Source organism: Actinia tenebrosa, unplaced genomic scaffold (genome assembly GCF_029948245.1).
Source record: "Actinia tenebrosa isolate PJP-AT-01 unplaced genomic scaffold, QUT_ActTen_1.0 PGA_scaffold3__52_contigs__length_22856419, whole genome shotgun sequence".
NCBI lineage: Eukaryota > Metazoa > Cnidaria > Anthozoa > Actiniaria > Actiniidae > Actinia > Actinia tenebrosa.
The window spans coordinates 19,268,266-19,289,138 of NW_028292580.1; the positions used below are offsets into that span (position 1 = coordinate 19,268,266).

The 20,873-nt window shown below is 39.8% G+C and overlaps 1 protein-coding gene across 1 annotated transcript; it reads left to right on the top strand.

Moving 5' to 3' along the window:
- Nucleotides 1-535: 535 nt before the first annotated feature.
- LOC116301420 (SCO-spondin) lies at nucleotides 536-20,076 on the top strand. The gene is made up of 18 exons (XM_089035980.1): nucleotides 536-623; nucleotides 1,346-1,417; nucleotides 3,151-3,297; nucleotides 4,732-4,908; nucleotides 5,046-5,219; nucleotides 5,537-5,716; nucleotides 5,798-5,977; nucleotides 6,061-6,240; nucleotides 6,322-6,507; nucleotides 6,609-6,777; nucleotides 9,189-9,729; nucleotides 10,334-10,529; nucleotides 11,327-11,539; nucleotides 14,909-14,983; nucleotides 15,150-17,363; nucleotides 17,626-17,794; nucleotides 17,932-18,478; nucleotides 19,253-20,076. The coding sequence occupies exons 1-18, from the start codon at nucleotides 536-538 to the stop codon at nucleotides 19,433-19,435; spliced, it is 5,691 nt and encodes a 1,896-aa protein (XP_088892106.1). The 3' UTR covers nucleotides 19,436-20,076.
- Nucleotides 20,077-20,873: the final 797 nt, after the last annotated feature.

Genomic DNA, 20,873 nt, shown 5'->3' on the forward strand with positions numbered 1-20,873 from the left:
GACATATTAAAAAAAAAAAGATATTGAATGAACTAACTAAATCAGGAAAGCAAAAAGGAGGTTTGAATCTCCACACGCCCTCAACAAAGTAAAAATAAAATAAAACATCGAGACAAGGACAAACAAACAAAAGAATTAAAAAATAACTTGAATAAACTAACAAAAAGAAAAAAGAAATGCAAAGCAAAAAGGAGGTCTAAATCTCCACCCTCAACAAAGTAAAAGAAATAAAACCTAAACAATTAAGGACAAACAAATAAACAAACAAACAAACAAACAAAAATAAAAATACGTGAGGGAAAAAACGAAAAATTCGGGAAGTTCAAAATCCATTAAAAATGTGAAAATAAGAACATCAAGGCGGAAAAAAAAACTATTTGCAAACCAAGAACATGTTACCAATAGCAGCCAATATCAACGAATTCAAAGCAAACAGGAAGATGACCCAAGGGTACTAAAATAAGACTGTCGGTTGCTTAGCAGTTAATTAATGCTCAAGTGTTTTGAAACATGTGATGCTATAAATACCTGTTAAATGACTAGTTCGTTGGCAGAGGATCGTCGTTCTAGGGATCGTGATCAGCTGACGTCGTCTCTCCACTATCTAGGAAAAAAGGCACAAAGTATGTAATTTCTGGTTATTTGAGTCACTTCTTTAATACTTTTATGAGTATCTATGATAGGATTCAGTATAAAATAGATTTTCATTTGTTTTTCTTGTATACGATTACTAATGATATTTACAAATGACTGAAATGTGAAAATGCAAGGGTTTTTTTCTGCTTTCTCTGGTTTTCTCCCATCCGCAAAACGCTAAATTCCAAAAAATTCCACAATTCCAACTTCAAACTGCCCTCACTTTGATCAGCCCAGAGGTTGTGTTTTGGGTATCGATAGAGTGCGAATGGTGTTTTCTTTACATTTTTTTCAAATTTCCTATCCAAAAACTTACGTTTTCTACTTTCAGTTTCTTGTTATCGTGTTCCTTTGCTTTTCTTTTCCTTTCTTTTCTTTCCTTTTCTCTTCTTTCTCCTTTCCTTTCCTTTCCTTCGACTTTCCTTTCCTTTCCTTCGACTTTCCTTTCCTTTCCTTTCTCATTTCCTTTCCTTTTCTTTCCTTTCTCCTTTTCTTTTCTAGTTCTATCATTTCATTTCAATGTTTTTCGTTTCGTTTTCTCCCTTTCTCTTTCCTTTCCTTCCAAACATTTTCTTTTGTCTTGTTTCTTCCTATTTTTCGCTCTGTTCTTTCAACTTTTTTTTTACTTCAGTTAACAACGATGTTTCATTTTTATCAATATATTTTTAACTTCAGTTAACAATTGTTTCTCTTCATTGTATTTCTTCAGCCAGGATGTCTAGTTTCATCATTAGCTGGCTTGCTCTTCTTGCAACATGTTTAACGTTTGTTCACAGTCTAGGTAATTATTTTCAACCGAATGTTTAAGGGAATTAAGAAACATTGAAAACAATTAGCATATCGGATATTTAAGAGCAGTGATAACTGACCTTGTTCGATCAGTGGGCACGTTAAAAAAAAAAAGAATTATAAGATACAGGAAAGCAAGGTTTATTTTTAAAAAGAACAATACAGCCCTTATCCCTATTTATGCATCTTCTCATGCGCAAACATTAAACAAAGAAATGATACTCAAGGAAATGACACGTGGTCTGAAAGCGGAAACCATTACGCCTAAGGTAAAGCGGTCTATAAACCAGGCGAAATTACGTATTCCCGAATTTAATCTCAGAGTAAATAGCTGTATACACTTGTTCAAAACTGTTTTGTCTGATTCCCGATATCCTAAGTGCAATTCAATAGCGCAGCGCGCTGATTCTAAAAATAAAGATTCGGACAAACATTGCATTCTGTTTAACCGCTACGAGGATTATACGAACCGATTTTATCATTCTTACTTAAAGTTACAATAATAACCCATGTAAACTAAGATCGACTGCGATCGGCTGTGAAAATTATCTGCTGAAAGCAAACTTGTAAGTTTGTTTGTCCGAATTTCGCCTTTGTCTTCGTTTTTATGACGTCACGGTTGCGCTGCGCTATTCGATTTTAAGTATGGTTACCCTGGTTACCCTGGTTACCCTGGTTACCCTGGTTACCTAGACACTGATTTATCGTTTTTGATGACGTGTGATACTTGATTCAATGAAGAAAACTCTAGTGTTACTTACGTCATGTGGGGTGCTATTAACTATGACAACTGGTAGAAAATGGCTTTATCTGTTTCTTGTATCCTTAGAACGATTCGTAGCTATTCCTAATGCAGCTCATTGTGAAGAGCAAAAAAAAAACCCTTGTTTTGCCATAAGAGTAAGATCCTATTTTCCTCCTCCAAATTGAGCATGATTAACAGACAAGTGGCTGTAGCAGTCTATATTGGTCGTCTAAAGCATTTCGAAGAGTTAAAAACACGCAAGATTTTTTGTCTGTCTTCTCTGGGAAGTCCTATTCCAAGGGAACAAAAAATGCTTCTTTTGCTGAAGCTCGTTAAGACGAGGCGAAAATATCGTTCGTAACATCGAGTTGCAGTGAGTTTTTAAAGATCAAACATTAATATTAAACATTTACTTTCGAGAATAAATGAGTGACATTAAATACTATTTCGTGCCCCATGAAAGGTGTGGGCGGCAGCTACAAACTGACGAAGTAAACATATTCAAAGCAACAATTTAGAAAACATTCTTTCTTTTAAATTTGACCCAAAAATTTAAAAAATGTAAACATTTTTATCACTTATTTATAATGGAACAAACTAGCACTTAATCCTAGTTCAAAAAAAAGCATAAGTGACCAACACAACCAAAGCAATGGAAGGAGAAATAGAGAAAGAAAGAATTCGAGTACGGCATTTTCACGAAAAGCCTAAAGCAAGACTATAGAGTAGACATTTTTTCCTGCCAGAATGGAGAGTAGAGGTCACATTTCTGGTATTAGTTACCAAGCGAATCCCATTAATTCCCCCCCCCTCCCCTCCCCCTATGCCTGATTTAAAATGAACGTTCCCTTATATAAAAAGCTTGCTACTCCTGTTCATTGTCTAGGGAATGTCATTGTTTTCACCCCAAGGTTAGAATTTAATGCAAGGGTCTATATCCTTGGCATATTTGCATATCTTTAAACTAATATTTTTTTTAGAACCTGACGGCCAGTGGGGATCATGGAGCGTCTGTTTGCCATTGAAAGAGCCGTGTGGTGTTGGCAAAAGAGTACGAACTCGATGTTACTGGTTCTATGGCAAATGTTATAAATTAAGACAATCAAAGAAATGCAAAGTTCCTTGTGGTAAGTATTCTTGGTGCAATTCTAGGCAAGGTTCGCAGTTGAATATTTTACTTCAAAATTCCAGAAATGGTTTTCCAGTTTTTCAAATTCAAGGAAGTTTCCAGGAATTTTTTTCCAGGTTTCGTGGGCCCATTGCCGTGACGGCTAGAAATCTGAGCCTAGAACGGTATGAGCTAATATGTAGAATAACTTATGGTTACTTTCCAGGAGCCTGGAAAAAAAGGCCAAATTTCAGTAGGTAAACTATACCAAGGGCGCTTTCCATTCGATGAAAAATTCCGGAAGTTTCGATTTAAAATCCAATGGAACTAAGAATAACCCGGAACAGAAACTCGGAAATTTAGGAATACGTCTTGAGGTATTCCTCTTTTTTGGGATTTCCGGAAATTTCGAAAAATAAGCATTCCATTTATTATTTTCATCCAAAAACAGTCTGGTTCCAGGGTTTCGGTTCAAGTCCCTCGTCATGCATGCAAAACAAGATGGCGTCCAGCTTGCATGTATACCAGTGCACTGAGCTTATGTGTTTTTTTATCCGAAGAACTTGTTGGCTCTCTATTTCCACTGCCCACGAGAATATGAGTATTTGCTTCTGAGGAGTAATTGGAGTCAGACCGGCAGTTGTTCCAAGAGGAATTCTTCCAGTTTGCATGATTTCTCGAGAAAATAATTCAAAGGTTTTTCGTGACATTCGAAAGTGGTTTTCTTAAACTCCCCTAGCAGATTGGCAGGAATTACTTCTTCAAAGCGCTTATCCTATTTAAACTTCTTCACATAACACACGCAGCTGAAGCAAAACGAATAATATCATCGTTGCTTTGGAAGATCTCATTTTCTAATTCGAAACTATCATTTTCTAAAGGCGCTGTAACTTTTAGGAAGTCCGCCATGTTTTGCACAGGATACCTGGGGTAACAACACGTGATCTATGTGGTTCATGATCCGTTCCATTTGACCAAATACATATCAAACATTGAGTGTCGTATTTCCCTGTGTCTGTTGTCTGCGAGGCAGACCCACGAGTTAGCATCGTCCCCGTATCCTTCCTCAATTTTACAAAGTTTTTCTTTTTTTACTTGTCTTTTTTTTTTCTCTTCTTTTCTTCTTCAAAAATGTTCATGTCGAATTCGTGATAAAATGACGGCCTTTTTGTTTGCCGCTTCTCCGCACAATCCAAATATGGAATTGATTATACCATAAATGGAGTGAGCTTCCTCTACTCCAACTTCGACACTAACATATAGAGTAAAGCTTGATATGAAAATTCGAAAATTCGACCCGGAATTTTTCATCGAATGGAAAGCGCCCTTTCAAAAATAACCTAATTGACCTTTCGTTTTAATTAAGGTTATTACAAGTGATTAGGAGAAAATTGACATAAATATTCCGATGAAATATACTCTAAGATAGTTACTCGTTTTGTTTCATGCCTAGATGTTACTGATGGCCAATGGTCCACCTGGGGTTCATGGAGTTCGTGTTCAGCAGTCCCGTGTGGTGGTGGCAGCCAATCACGAACACGCACGTGTACAAACCCAGCACCTGCCAATGGTGGAAGTAACTGCGACGGACCTAGTTCAGAAACCCAAGCATGCATGGTACCTTGTCCACGTAAGTCAGTAACTTACCTAAATCCTGAAAGAAGTCTATTCTTCGATCCTTTCACTTTTGAATTTTATTTACTATTTCAATATCTATTCTACTAGATAAATTAATCTAAAACTAATTTCACATTTCCAATATTTAAGCTCCACTACCTGGATGGTCTGACTGGGCTTCATGGAGTTCGTGCTCAGCCACGTGTGGTGGAGGCAGCCAATCAAGAACACGCACCTGTACAAACCCACCACCAGCCAATGACGGGCGAAGCTGTGAGGGAACCAGTTCAGAAACAAAATCATGTGCAACAAATACTTGTCCACGTAAGTCAGAAAATATTAGAGAGTTTTAGATTTACGTTCACGGCAAACGTGAAACGTCAGTTGACCAGTAAAAATTTCTTTTAAATCACTGAAAAAGAATCGCGAAAAAGTCCAAGTAGTAGAAAAACAAAAGAATATTTGCGCTTGGAGAAAAGGTTTGTAAAAGGTAAAGTAAAATACAGGAAAACGATGAAAACGTGGTCACGTTTGTCGTTTGCGGGGAGAAAAAAAAGTCAATCTAAAACTCTCTATTATCACCAAAACTCGGTCCATCCTTCCACATATTCATTTTTTCGATTTCATTCAATCTCTTAAAGCTCCCAAAATTGATGGTGGATGGTCTGACTGGACTGCATGGAGTTCGTGTCCAGTAACGTGTGGTGGAGGCAGCCAATCACGATCACGCACCTGTACAAACCCACCACCTGCTAATGGAGGAAATGAATGTGTGGGTGGCAGCTCAGAGACCCAAATGTGTGCAACAAATACTTGTCCACGTAAGTCAGAAAATATTATCACCAAAACTTTGTCCATCCTTCCACATATTCATTTTTTCGATTTCATTCAATCTCTTAAAGCTATCATACCTGATGGTGGATGGTCTGACTGGGCTTCATGGAGTTCGTGCTCGGCCACGTGTGGTGGAGGCAGCCAATCAAGAACACGCACGTGTACAAACCCACCACCAGCCAATGACGGACGAAGCTGTGAGGGAACCAGTTCAGAAACAAAATCATGTGCAACAAATACTTGTCCACGTAAGTCAGAAAATATATTATCACCAAAACTCGGTCCATCCTTCCACATATTCATTTTTTCGATTTCATTCAATCTCTTAAAGCTCCCAAAATTGATGGTGGATGGTCTGACTGGACGTCATGGAGTACATGTCCAGTAACGTGTGGTGGAGGCAGCCAATCACGATCACGCACCTGTACAAACCCACCACCTGCTAATGGAGGAAATGAATGTGTGGGTGGCAGCTCAGAGACCCAAATGTGTGCAACAAATACTTGTCCACGTAAGTCAGAAAATATTATCACCAAAACTTTGTCCATCCTTCCACATATTCATTTTTTCGATTTCATTCAATCTCTTAAAGCTATCATACCTGATGGTGGATGGTCTGACTGGACTTCATGGAGTTCGTGTCCAGTAACGTGTGGTGGAGGCAGCCAATCACGAACACGCACGTGTACAAACCCACCACCAGCCAATGGTGGTGCAGATTGCCAAGGAAACAGTAGACAGACTCGATATTGTGCAACAAACACCTGTCAACCAGGAGGTAAGTAAAAATGTTTCTTTTTTAGTTTGATAAGAAAACATGCTCCTTTAGTCATTCCTTTGCATTTGCACTGAATTTTGCTTTTTTTTTTTCTACACCAGGGTGTCAAGCAGGCCAGACTGTGACAGATAGTTGTGGTCAGCGGTGTGTCTGTGGTGCGGGTGGTACCTTGACTCAGTGTACTCGTATAAGAAAAGAGTTTACCGCCATGACGACAGATGAGCGAGAAAGATATATACGAGTGGTTAAAACAGTTTCTACTGATGCAAGGTTTGTCGGAGTTATAAATGATCAAATTTTGATTCAAAGATCTCTCCTCCCCCCCCCCCCCCCCCCCCCTCTCTCTCTCTCTTGAAAATTCAAAAAAATCCCAATTTGATCTGTGAATTGGCTGTGTCATGACTTAGTTTACCCAAGATATTTTTTCAGGGTTTTAACTGTACATGTATAGCGGAGTCAGGTTGGTGTGGTGGTAATACGCTCGCCTCTCACCTCTCACCTCTGTGGTCCAGGGTTCGTATCCCAGTCACCCCATGTTAGTCGAGTTGGTTGGTTCTCTTTCTGACCGGAAGGTTTTTCCGGTCCTCCGGTTTTTCCTCCCTCGTCTCAAAATCAACCCTAACTAATTCAAACTGGTTAGAGCTGTGCTCCGGGTCATACATGGACTGTATAGCTGCTGCCAGAGGCCCCACTGCCAGAGGCGCCACTGCTGTACTTGTGGTGGTGATAAGCCATGACAAGTTTTTCTTTATTTTTGAAAATAAGCCACCCTCAGCTCAGAGGTTGTTCAGGGTCTTAAAAAAATGATTTCCTTACTATGGATAATTGACAATATACTCGAGTGTGATTCCAAAGGATTGGTGGATACTTTAGTTCTCAAGCATAATGACGATTTACACCTATATTTCCAGAATCCCTTTCGGTAGTTTTTGTTGTTTTTGTTGTTGTTATTGTTCTAACATTTGAATCAGTGAAAATAGATTTGAAAGGGATTAAATGGTTGACACTTTAACATCACAGTGCCATTGTTTACAAGCATTGCGTTTCCGCCTATTGTACTCGAAATTACACTATAATTTAAAATATCTTGTATAAGACTGAGGTATGCTAGCCCAAACGTGACAAAACTTCAAGTTGCATTTCTTCATGATCAAGCAGTACTCTTTATACATCAAGTTGATTTTCATTACACCAAGACCCTTGTGTTCTATGTCTAGTCATTTGTTTCGATTTTATTTTATATAGCAAATGCGGACGCAGTTGCTAGTCTACATTTGAGATGTCAAAAAACCAATCTTGCTCAAATTTGCTCAGTCTGATTTTTTCACATAAGTAGAACACTATATGAACATTTCAAAAAAATATAAACTAGGTTTTGGAAAACATTGTTATAAAGCCAAAAATGCCCTGCGCCCGCATTTGCTATATAAAATCTAGCGTAAACACCATGAAAAATGGTTCTTTGAGTACAAAAACTAGCGAATTCTTCGTAACGAAAACTCTTATCATGTTTTGGGTGTTCTCTAACACCAATAAAATTGTTTTATTGGCTAAAAACAAAGGTAAACAAGCCTAAATTTACCTTTGAAAGATCTTCTTGTCAGCCGAACTTCCTCCACAAACGGTCCGCCATTGTTGACAGGCAGAGTAGTGCCCATGCCCGTTTCGACGCCCTCCCTCCTCCCGCCCTGCGACTAGCTTCCAGACCTAGCGCGTTCATCGATCGCAAGCTGATCGAAATCAGTCTTCTCCTGAGTGCTTCTAGCGTTCCCTTTTGTATGCAAATCGCAAAGACCTAAATGACTTTTGATTGTGATGGCTGCTTGTCAACTTAAACATTGCGCTTGATATCAAAAACAAATGACTAGACAAGCGAAACAAATGACTAGACATAGAACATAGAAGGGTCTTGGTGTAATGAAAATCAACTTGATGTATAAAAAGTACTGCTTGATCATGAAAAAATGCAACTTGAAGTTTTGTCACGTTTGGGCTAGCATACTGAGGAAAAAACCTTTGCCGAAATGTTCAAAGCCAGCTTAGTGATATATTAACGTCTCATTTTGAATGATGCAACCAAGGTTTATTGATATTTTTACACTAGACTGACTTTTGACAAGTCGGTCGTGGATTTAAAGTCTTAAACGGTACCTTTTCTTGTCTGAGAAGGGCTTTATTTGTAGATCCAGTTTGACAGCATAACGGTAAAAGATTTCCTTCAGCATGACTTTAGTTTTTAGTCGTTTTGGTCTTCAGAACTCGTAAAATATTTCCTTTTCCTCTCTTTCTGCTTGTTGTTCCCTAAAACTGGAACCAAATGTTTCTTTAAGTGTGATATTTTGTTATCTTTAAAGCAAATTTCTATAAAAATTAAGGTGCACGAAAACTTTCTACCTAAACAAAGATGGCGGCCAAAACAACTATGCTCTGACGTAAGCGACCCAAAGAGGCCTGGTACCGAAGTAGTTCATTTTTCACTTTTTCGCTTTAAGTCTTCAAATTGTACTTTATCAAAAAATATATAACCAATTTAGACCTTACACCAGAATGAAAATTAAAAAGATTACCAATTTACGTACATACATTCAGCTCTCGGTAATTTTACAGCCTTTATATTTTCTCTAATTTTTTCTCAAACTAACGCTGGCTAAACAAATTCTTTAACTTTCTACTACTTTCAGATATAAATCCCGGTACGACACATTAATCACCCTCCACAAGACCATATTTTTTAATAACCGTATTCATGAGCAACAACACTTCTTAACCTGGCATCGTTGGTACATCCTCACCTATGAAAACCTACTCAGAGAGGTTGACTGTAGAGTCACCGTACCTTACTGGGACTGGAGTGTAGTTTCTGGAAGTCCTTGGGGCACATCAGCATCAGACGTTTGGTATGCAGGAGACAGTGGTATGGGAGGTGACGGCACAACAAGAGAAAATTGCGTTACTACCGGTCCATTTAGATTAGGCGTCTGGGAACTTGTGCCTTCAGCACCGCGTCCTCGATGTTTGAAGAGGAGTTTCTTTGGTAATCCCCCAGACAGTGCTGCTGTGGCAGACCTAGTAAAACTTCCTGCCTCACGGTTTGAAGACTTCGAGGTAACGTTAAGAGTCAATTTGCATGACACGGTACATTGTTTGATCGGTGAAACCATGTGCACTACTGATGCTGCAAGCGCTCCGGAGTTTTTCTTGCACCATGGAATGGTCGATAAGGTATGTTCACTGTCAAATGTGCTCTCTGTATCTACGCTTTTCATCAGATAGTATGTCATTCACTTGCATTATGGAGTCACTACCACTACCAGACTCCGTTGCATACTTTCTTTTGTTCAGTTAGTTAGCACCGATTGACTCACTATTCTCATAAAGAAATACAAATTTGAATAAGAAAGAAAATTCGCGAAGCATTTTGGTAGGGGATGTCAAATGGTGCCATCATCAGACGACCTATTAACACAACAATTTGGAAGCCATGTTATGGTGTATTGCTAATGCGCATGCGCCGCTACTCACCGCTGTGCATTGTCATCATGGTTCGTGGTGAATGGATTTGCCATTAAATGCCGAGCAGAGTGTTAGGAAAGCGGGTTAATCAGCCAGGAATACTGCTTCATAACAAAAGTTGTTTGTTGGTTCTTTCTTGTGCTTTGAGGGCTTTTACTCCGGGTTCTCTGGTTTTCCTCCCTTCGCATAAATCAACTTCTAAATTCTCATTTAAATTCCATTATCATGGAACGAGGGCCAGAGGTTTGTCAGCCACTGGCACTGGCTATTAAGTGCTACTTTAATAAAACCTTCGCTACTTTTTATCATACAGATCTGGACAGATTGGCAAAAGAACAGTAATTCTCATCGGACGGTATTTTTCCCCTCGGTGAATGAGGAACTTCCAGGAACAGACGGTCGTCTTCCCAGCCAGTTTGTCGATAACGCAGCGTTACCAGGAGGAGTCAGGGTGGAGTATTTACCAATTAGTGGTTCTGTAGCTGCTGATGTCGTAAATCGACTAAGAGGTAAGGACAACTGAAGGTGTTTTGAGGAAAAACAACCAAATTATCATGTCCTGAACAATGATATCATAAGGTTTATTACTTACTGTTGTGTTCCACTATTGATTATGCATCAATAAACCTATTTGCCTTGTGTGTAATATTTCTAAATTTCAGGCGACGTGTCATTATCTTTAAAAAAATTATCTGTTTGAGATGCGCAACCAATAAACAAAAAAGTAATACTCTAGAAAATGACACGTGGTCTGATCATTGAAAAGAGAAAAATTAGGCCTAAGGCCCCGTCCACACGTATCCGGAAATTTTTGTATCCGCAAATTTATTTTTACGGATACAGGTTGCGTCCACACGTGTCCGCAAATTTTTGTGTCCGTATCCGCAAATTTTACGAAAGCGGACTACGTGTGGACGGTGAAAACGATTCGAATACGCTGCGTGTGGACGCAAACATTTTCGTATCCGCAAAAAATAATTTGCGGATACAAAAATTTCCGGATACGTGTGGACGGGCCTAAGGTAACGAGGTCTATATGATGAGAAACAACAAAAAAAGGTATGCACAACCAAGCATAATAATTGTAATGACAGGAATATCACCTACGATAATAACAAAATTAAAAATAACAATAACATCACCGACACCAGACTGGGAAAACGACGTCTATTACAACAGACGCGACATTAGATTAAACAGACTGCAATCACTTTGCACAAATAAAAACGCATTTGTTCAAAGAAATTTGAAATAATGTGCGCCCGTAGATTTAGTGCTAATTCATCTACTTTCAACCCCTTTTCAGCTTTAAGTCCAGAACAAATAAAAATGATTCCTCGTGAACGGTTTAGCAGCATTGACAGCCGTGCGATAAACCTGTTTAAAGTCAGCGCAGAAGATCAAGCAAGAGCCAAGAAAATGGACAGCGAAATCCAACCTGAACAGGAAATGATTCCACCATCGGAGGCTTCGGTTGTAGATAAGAAACTTGGTTTTGACCATAACGTTGTAGTAAAATGAGATAAATTTATAAGTACATTAACTAACAAATAAAAACAGCCTCCCTTTCTGTGCTTTGTTCAATAATAAAGCACGTACTAAGCAGCGTAAACCCGAAGAGAAATGTTAAGAGAGACACACGAGCCATAGGCGAGCTTTTCAAACTTCTTGCATGCTTTCGGCGCTTTCTAAATCGGTGCTTTATTACTGAACGGAGCACGGACAAAAAAGTGGTTATATTAAGACATCGGGATAGCTCACTCTAGTTGGTGGTTTAGCTGCTATTAAGAATATCAATGCGCCTTGCACTTTCACAATGACATAGACTCACAGAGTCGACCCACCGCACACAGCCACACGCACGTGTATCTAACACGCTCCGCAATATATAGACTTCGAGTTTGTAATCAAATAGCCAAATGTATTGAAGAAGTGGGGAATAAACCATAAACGTAGAACTGTGCGAACGAGTATCAAGTGTTTGTTGATGGATGCAATCCACTCCCTCGATCTTGTCATTATCAGTCCTCGTACCTAGACTCCCACGGTATCTGTCCTCTCGGAACCCTCAAGTTTTTTTAGAGCGCTGAAATAAATTCTGATGGGATCTAATTAAGGGAACGGCGGGTCAATTCACAGACTGGGATGAAAACCTCAGAGCCCAGATAAATCGTTGCGGAATTGGTGTAAAGACTGAAAGAGAACAAAGGAACTCTACTAAGATCACGTGTGAAGCTAAGGTCAGGAACAATACCCAATTACCCTAAAGTTCATTTCTTTTCAAGAAACTCTTTTGGCTGAAGAGTTCGTGCTAAAGAATTTCGGTATTCAACCATAAAGCAAATCAATTGCACGCTAGGAGAATATATTTTATATTCAACATTAACTATCAGCCACGGAGTCTCTCAAGGATCTATCCCTGGCCCTATGCTTTTTACGCTGTCAATGAACGATCTGCTAAACCTCGTTCTTCACAGTAATTTGGAATGGAATCGTACGATGGTGGCGCTAAGCTCTATCTGTCGTTTTCTTCGAATTCAAACGCCGAAGATGGAATGACCAAGATGTCAGAAGATCTTCATCAAGTTGCTTCTTAGTGAGCTTGGCCGACTTTCAGTAAACAATGCTCTTGTTCTACGCGATTTGGTTGTGGTGTTTAAATGCCTATATGTCCTTGCTCTACCTTATCTTAGTACTGAATTCATGAATATACATTCGCGCAATACTAGACACAAAGATGACATATACTTTATAACAGGAATTATTTAAAATGACGAAGCTAGATGTCAATAAACTGATAAACAATCTCAATCTACAGATAAATGATTCTTAATTGATATCATTGATATTTATTACTCATTAGATTAATATATAATATTATCACATTCGACTTGTAATCAGTTGTTAAGCTTAAAATAGTTTGCTTGTGTAAATTAGTTCTGAAAAGATCGTTTGGGAGCAACTAATCGGTATATTGTATTATCATACCTTACAAAAAATCTTCCAATCACATCTCCGTATTTTCGCCACGTGGCGATTCATTATTTCGCGATATTGGGCAGCATATTGGATTGTAAATATATCTATTTTTATGGCACCATAGTGGTCTTTTTTTGGAAAAACAAATTGTTCGTAATAATAAAACACGTATGGTATTCATCCTCGTCCATTATGGCAGATATTAATTATAAGTCTCGACTTTAATATTGGACCGAGACCGCATAAGTGTATATGGTATATCTTACGGTTGAACCAATTTTCAAAATTGAAGGTCTGCGAATCTTCCTATTTGCTGAATAGCGTGATTATTCCCTGTTTTGATACCAGGTTGTTTTAAAAATGAGCCAATTGAATGAACCAAGTGACTTATGTAAGCCATGCTTGGCTAAGTCTTTCGACAATTGTAAGGTTATTTTTGAAGTAAAGCTTGAACACTGATATTTGTCTATATTTTTAATCTCTTCAGAGTCGACTCTGAGAGCAGTGGAGTTTGATTAATATATTGTGCGATTTTGGAATAGGAAGACTTAATATTTATTTCAAATGGTGAACAAATAAACTTGAAAGTCACTGGACTATATCTCTTCGAATAAGGAGCTCTTCCATAATGGCTCTCTCTTCTTTTCAATTGACGTAATACAATTATTTTCACCTTCAGTGGAGTGCAACCACGTGACTCAAAATCCTTTGTAACTTATATATATATTATCATGTTGTAGTTTCATCTAATGATAACTAATAATGATTGATGCTTTGTTTTCGTTAACCAATATGGCGGCTATGACGTAGCCTGCTTCCCAATAATATTGAACCTAATAATAAATTAATAGTGCACTAGTGCATGTTTACTTCTTGTAAAAACTTTTCATCTTTCCAGTTTTTAGATTAAAGTTTATAGACTTATGTAGAGGAAAAAAGACTATTCAATGTCATTGAAAAGGCCGAGCATCGTGTAGCTCAGAAGAGGATACCATATATCCTTGAAAAACTTTGTAAGAAATTGCACAAATTTGCAGAAATTAGTAAGTTCAGTAGACCGTAGTAAAACGAAACTTTGCACGAATTTGCACAATTTTGTTAGTTAATTTTTCACTGATATATGGTATGCACTCTAATTCAAAGAGCAGGATGGCATCATATCAAAATTAAAAACAATAACATATTCTGAGATATTTTAATATATTTAAAAGTCTGTCTATATCGTTCATCGCTCAACAAAGTTATCGGAATGCGGAGAAATGTTTAAAGCACTCGAATAATTAAAATGAGATGTGAAAATGTCCTTCATGACGCACAAACCTTTTTGTTCCAAACACCGTGGTAGACGCAGGGATTTCCACAAGAATGAATACTCCAGTACATCCATTAATATACCTCGATAGATCATTCTAGTTCATTGACTTCGGAATAAGTAGCTTTCTTGATACGTCTGCGTTTTGTTTTCTGCGGATGAGCTGTGGCTGTATAGGAAGCCGTTATCGATAAAAAGGTAACAATGACTTTGCACTTACGACTAAGCATAGGTTTCTAAGTATAGATATTGAATTATGGGCAGCCAGGTTAGTTTTAAAGCCAGGTTAATTTTGAAGCCAAATTAGCGCTGATCATAGGTTAATTCTTATATGAAGATTTTAGATTATAGGAATGGCTGTAGGACAATCGAAACATATCTAAATCAAAGCTTTAGTCCTTATTTATCAAGATTTTAGTTGCTTTGGAAGTTATTGTTTCTGTTTTCCAATAAGGTTCAAAGGTTGTTCAATAAAGCATACATTTGATTGCTTATGACGGAAATATAGCAATAATAAAATATAATCTAAATATATAGAAGTAACAGGAAAGAGTCAGCTGAAATAATTGATAAATAAATCATAATTTTCTTTTCCAGGTGAAATGGCGCCGAGTTGGGAGAGGATTCTGATTGTATTTGTCATTTGTTGCTACAACGTTGTCGTAGGAATATGTAAGTTGTTTTCAAACTTTCAAGCAACATCTTTGTAAACCTTAGTAAAACATTGTCTCATCTACGGTATCATTACGATAAGATTATATATTTCTGAATTATAAATAAATAGTGGGTGCCAGGTTAACCAGATCGTTATTTAGAATTGCTATATTCTATCTTACAGATGTCTCTCCTATTTTCGACATTTACGAACAATGGGGATCGTGGGGTGAATGTTCGCCACCATGTGGCGTTGGATTGAGATTTCGATACCGGAACTGTAAAGACTGGAATAGTTATCCCTGTACGGATGTGTGGCAAGCCAAAGCCTGTCGGGTGAAAGTCTGTCCAGTCCACGGGAAATGGTCTTCTTGGAATTCCTGGACCCGTTGTCCAGTAACATGTGGTAGTGGTGTCCAATCGCGAACACGTGAATGTACAAACCCAGCACCAGCTAATGGTGGACGTAACTGCGAGGGACCTAGTTCAGAAACACAAATATGTGCCACAAATGCGTGCCCGGTTAATGGGAATTGGACAGCATGGAGTTCATGGGACTCGTGTTCTGCTACGTGTGGTGGAGGCAGCCAATCACGAACACGCGCGTGTACAAACCCAGCACCTTCCAATGGTGGATGTAACTGTGAGGGACCTAGTTCAGAAACACAAGTTTGTGCCACAAATGCATGCCCAGTTAATGGGAAATGGTCTTCTTGGAATTCCTGGACCCGTTGTCCAGTAACATGTGGTAGTGGTGTCCAATCGCGAACACGTGACTGTGGACGTAACTTTGGACGTAACTGTGAGGGACCTAGTTCAGAAACACAAATTTGTGCCACAAATGCATGCCCCGTTAATGGGAATTGGACAGCATGGAGTTCATGGGACTCATGTTCTGCCACGTGTGGTGGAGGCAGCCAATCGCGAACACGCGAATGTACAAACCCAGCACCAGTCAATGGTGGACGTAACTGCGAGGGACCTAGTTCAGAAACACAAATTTGTGCCACAAATGCATGTCCAGTTAATGGCAATTGGACAGCATGGAGTTCATGGGACTCGTGTTCTGCCACGTGTGGTGGAGGCAGCCAATCGCGAACACGCGAATGTACAAACCTAGCACCAGTCAATGGTGGAAGTAACTGCGAGGGACCTAGTTCAGAAACACAAATATGTGCCACAAATGCATGCCCAGTTAATGGGAATTGGACATCATGGAGTTCATGGGACTCGTGTTCTGCCACGTGTGGTGGAGGCAGCCAATCGCGAACACGTGCATGTACAAACCCAGCACCAGTCAATGGTGGACGTAACTGCGAGGGACCTAGTTCAGAAACACAAATTTGCGCCACAAATGCATGCCCAGTTAATGGGAATTGGACATCATGGAGTTCATGGGACTCGTGTTCTGCCACGTGTGGTGGAGGCAGCCAATCGCGAAGACGTGCATGTACAAACCCATCGTCAGCCAATGGTGGACGTAACTGCGAGGGACCTAGTTCAGAAACACAAATTTGTGCCACAAATGCATGCCCAGTTAATGGCAATTGGACAGCATGGAGTTCATGGGACTCGTGTTCTGCCACGTGTGGTGGAGGCAGCCAATCGCGAACACGTGCATGTACAAACCCATCGCCAGCCAATGGTGGACGTAACTGCGAGGGACCTAGTTCAGAAACACAAATATGTGCTACAAATGCGTGCCCAGTTAATGGCAATTGGACATCATGGAGTTCATGGGACTCGTGTTCTGCCACGTGTGGTGGAGGCAGCCAATCGCGAAGACGTGCATGTTCGAACCCATCGCCAGCCAATGGTGGACGTAACTGCGAGGGACCTAGTTTAGAAACACAAATATGTGCTATAAATGCATGCCCAGTTAATGGGAATTGGACAGCATGGAGTTCATGGGACTCGTGTTCTGCCACGTGTGGTGGAAGCAGCCAATCGCGAAGACGTGCACGTACAAACCCATCGCCAGCCAATGGTGGACGTAACTGCGAGGGACCTAGTTCAGAGACACAAATATGTGCTACAAATGCGTGCCCAGTTAATGGGAATTGGACATCATGGAGTTCATGGGACTCGTGTTCTGCCACGTGTGGTGGAGGCAGCCAATCGCGAACACGTGCATGTACAAACCCATCGCCAGCCAATGGTGGACGTAACTGCGAGGGACCTAGTTCAGAAACACAAATATGTGCTACAAATGCGTGCCCAGTTAATGGGAATTGGACAGCATGGAGTTCATGGGACTCGTGTTCTGTGTCGTGTGGTGGAGGAAACCAAAGAAGAACGCGCACGTGTACAAATCCAGCACCAGCCAATGGTGGACAAAGCTGTGAGGGACCCAGTTTACAGACACGAATATGTGCAACCGATACATGCCCACCACCAGGTAAAAACATATTATTTGGTTTCGCTTTAAAAACCATGATTTTACCAGTGTCTTCCTGCTTTTCCCCATTGTTCATACTTCCATGGATCGTATGCTTTACCGACCTCCATGTATTTTTACATATACATGCTTTCCATGAGAGTAACCGTCGAAAGCAAATAAAAAGATTATACAGTAGTGTATGGCCTCACTTGATTGATATCTACACACTTTACGAATTAATGCTACTGAAGGACAACTTTATTCTTCTTTCTGCTTTTAGTTTGTCAGGTAGGTCAGACGGTGACAGATAGATGTGGTCAGCGGTGTGTCTGTGGTGCGGGTGGTAACTTGACTCAGTGTACTCGTATCAGAAAAGAGTTTACCTCCATGACGACAGCTGAACGTCAACGATACATAAGTGTCATTAAAACAGCCTCTACTGATCCAAGGTTCGTCTAACTTAGAAATAATCAAGGTTACAAGGTAGTAGCATTTTGGAATAGCAACAGCTACTCCAAACATTTCTAGAGCTTGTACTCGAAGCATAACAAACAACTTGGTCACACGTACTTCTTGTTATTTCCAGATACAAGAGCCGGTACGACACACTCCTCACTCTTCACAAGACTTTATTTAATAACGGTGATACTCATCATAACAGAAATAACTTCTTACCATGGCATCGGTGGTACGATCTCGAGTATGAAAACCTACTCAGAGAGGTTGACTGTCAATTCACGGTGGCTTACTGGGACTGGGTTGCTGTTTCCGAGAATCCCTGGAACACAAGAGCACGAGCCCTTTGGTATTCGGGAAACAGTGGTATGGGAGGAAACGGCGTACAACCCAACCAGTGTGTAAACACAGGGCCTTTCAGGGAGGGAATCTGGCAGCTGATTCCATCCGTCAATACTCTACCTCGATGCTTGAGAAGAAACTTCAATAAAAACCCGCCTAATGCTGTTGAGCTGGAAGCCTTGTTGAACATCTCCCCGGAAAGGTTTGAGGGTTTTGAATACAAACTGAGATATAATTTCACCCACGAACTTCAATGCATGATTGGAGGCACAATGTGTTCGCGCGATGCTGCATCTGCTCCTGAGTTCTTCTTGCTACAAGCGATGATCGATAAGGTGATTATCTCATTGGGCAACCATTTTAAAATCAGGTTCAGGCTTTCCGTTTCTTTTATCATATTGTTATTTCCATGAGTTCCTTTTCCAACCTGCACCCCTAGTTTTTGTATTGATTTTCTAACCCATTTTCATGGCTGCTCAACACGAATAAAGTTATAGTGTACAACTTGATATATGCTAACCACATCCTCTTTCCTTTACCCTTTGGTACAACAACTGTTCTCTCTTCCCTCCCTTACTACGTATTTTTTTCTACTACAATCAGGATCCGCTTTGGATTTTCCCCTGATTTCACCCTTTGACAGTCATGGCCCGGTTGTACGAAGGGTGGATAGGATTATCCGATGGATAAATCGATACTGTTATCCAATAAATTTATCCACTATGTAAGAACTATCCGTCGGATAGCGCTATTCACCCTTCGTACACCGGGCCCAGAAAATAATGATGCTGATAATTAGGCCAACAAATGGATTTTGGTATTAAGTCGTATTGCGGAAAAGTAGAATGCAACTCATTACCTTATTATTAACTTCGAATCTCCGACATAATAGACTCTTTTAGATTAGGTGCAATGTTTTTCCATTACAGACCACGTGTCATTCTCTGGAGTATCATGCCTGTGTTTACCAGTCGTACATGAGAAGACACATGAATATGAATACGAAAAATCTTCTCAAGATAATGGCACGTGGTATAGTGGGAAAACGCTACACCAAGGGAAAACATGTCGGTGTGGTATTTCAAAAATTTCTATTTCGTTTTGTCTAGATTTGGGAAGACTGGCAAAGTAAGAGCAATTTCCACAGGACGGTGTTCTTCGCAAACTTGACCACTAGCCTACCAGGAACAAACAACATCTTGCCCCGTCAGTTAATCGATAACAAAGCATTACCAGGAGGAGTGAGGGTCGAGTACGCACCGTATAACGCTGGACTTAACGATATGGCATAGTTACAACCAGTGAACAGAAAATGACCGTCATTACAGTCTCCGCTGGCTGCGACTAAAGCCTATTTTGATATAGAGTATTAGAAAACAAACACAAACACGAAAGTGGATTTATATTGGCACTCCTGGAAAACGAAACAGAATTAGTGAGGAATACATAGCGAAGCTCTTCAAAGAACCAAACGGGCGCAAGTGGATCAATGGGGAGAAAGAGAGAGTAAGGGGTGGTTAAGAAAACAAAGAATAGCAATAGACCTCTTCGGCTCTGACGTAATGTTTTCCATTTTGCGACCACGTCATTTGCGCTCGGTTGCACATGAGAAGACACATGAATATGGATACAGCTCAAACAAAGAATTTTATTCTCAAGGGAATGACACGTGGTCTGAAATGGGAAAACATTACCCCAAGCCGAAGAGGTCTATTACCGTAGGTCATGGGTGAGAGTATAGCAAGTCAGTTTTAAAATATTACAAGACAAGTCTAACTGAATCAACGTTTGATCTTCGCTTATTATGCAAATTCAGTAGCTTCTCACACATGCGTATTAGTGATGCCGCCGTGAACAGCAAGGAATGCGATCATTCGATAATTTAGCAGACACCATGTAGTTAATAAAAATAATAAATGATGATAATCATTCATTTGTCTCACGATGGAGGATCATTTGAAGAAAGACCTCGAGGATTCGACTGCAAGCTATTAGTCTTCATCAGGCGATGGGGTAGACTGAAAATTATCGCCGATGCGAGGCTAACATGAAAACACAAAAGAAGTAACCCTTTTTCTCGTTGGAATTTGTGGTATTTCTTTCGTGCTTCCATTTTAACCTCGCATCCAAGATAATTTTTGCCCATTCAATCTGTTGGTGCTTCAATGAATAGGACACCTGCCATGGCGTCATTTACTATAGTACCGCTACCAGAATCCATTGAACACTTTCTTCAGCCAGTCAATTAGCAGCAATTGTATTACTATTCTTTTGAGGAAATACAAATTTGAATAAGAAAGAAAATTGGCAAAGCATTTTGGTAGTGCTAGTAAAATGACGCCAACTTGCAAACGGCCTTTGGCATTGACAATGCAAAAGCTTTGTTTTTCTAAAGATGCCGGGATGTCGGTATTGCCAAGGCACAAGGCATGCACATTTTTCAAAAAACTGACGTTATCGCAAAAGGCGATAGGAGATAGGCGAAAAGCGATAGGAGATAGGTCATCTCAAGATCCTAGAATAGTTGGGATGACTTGTGTTTCTGCTTCTTATTCTCGTTACGAACATGAACATTAGTGTTGAGACTGATTCAATGTTGTTTGTATTCAACGAAACCATTTCCATATCGGAATGACCTATCACCTATCGCCTTTGGCGATGACAACGTTTTAGCGACGGACCATTAGATTATTGAATATTATCAGGAACATATATTGTTTCACGTCCACG

Bases quoted from the DNA above. Each gene is read 5' to 3' on its own strand.
- LOC116301420 (XM_089035980.1), top strand. From the start codon at position 536: ATGACTAGTTCGTTGGCAGAGGATCGTCGTTCTAGGGATCGTGATCAG. The intron at 3,298-4,731 runs GTAAGTATTCTT...TTTCATGCCTAG, and splicing joins GAAATGCAAAGTTCCTTGTG to ATGTTACTGATGGCCAATGG. The intron at 11,540-14,908 runs GAGATAAATTTA...TTTCTTTTCCAG, and splicing joins CCATAACGTTGTAGTAAAAT to GTGAAATGGCGCCGAGTTGG.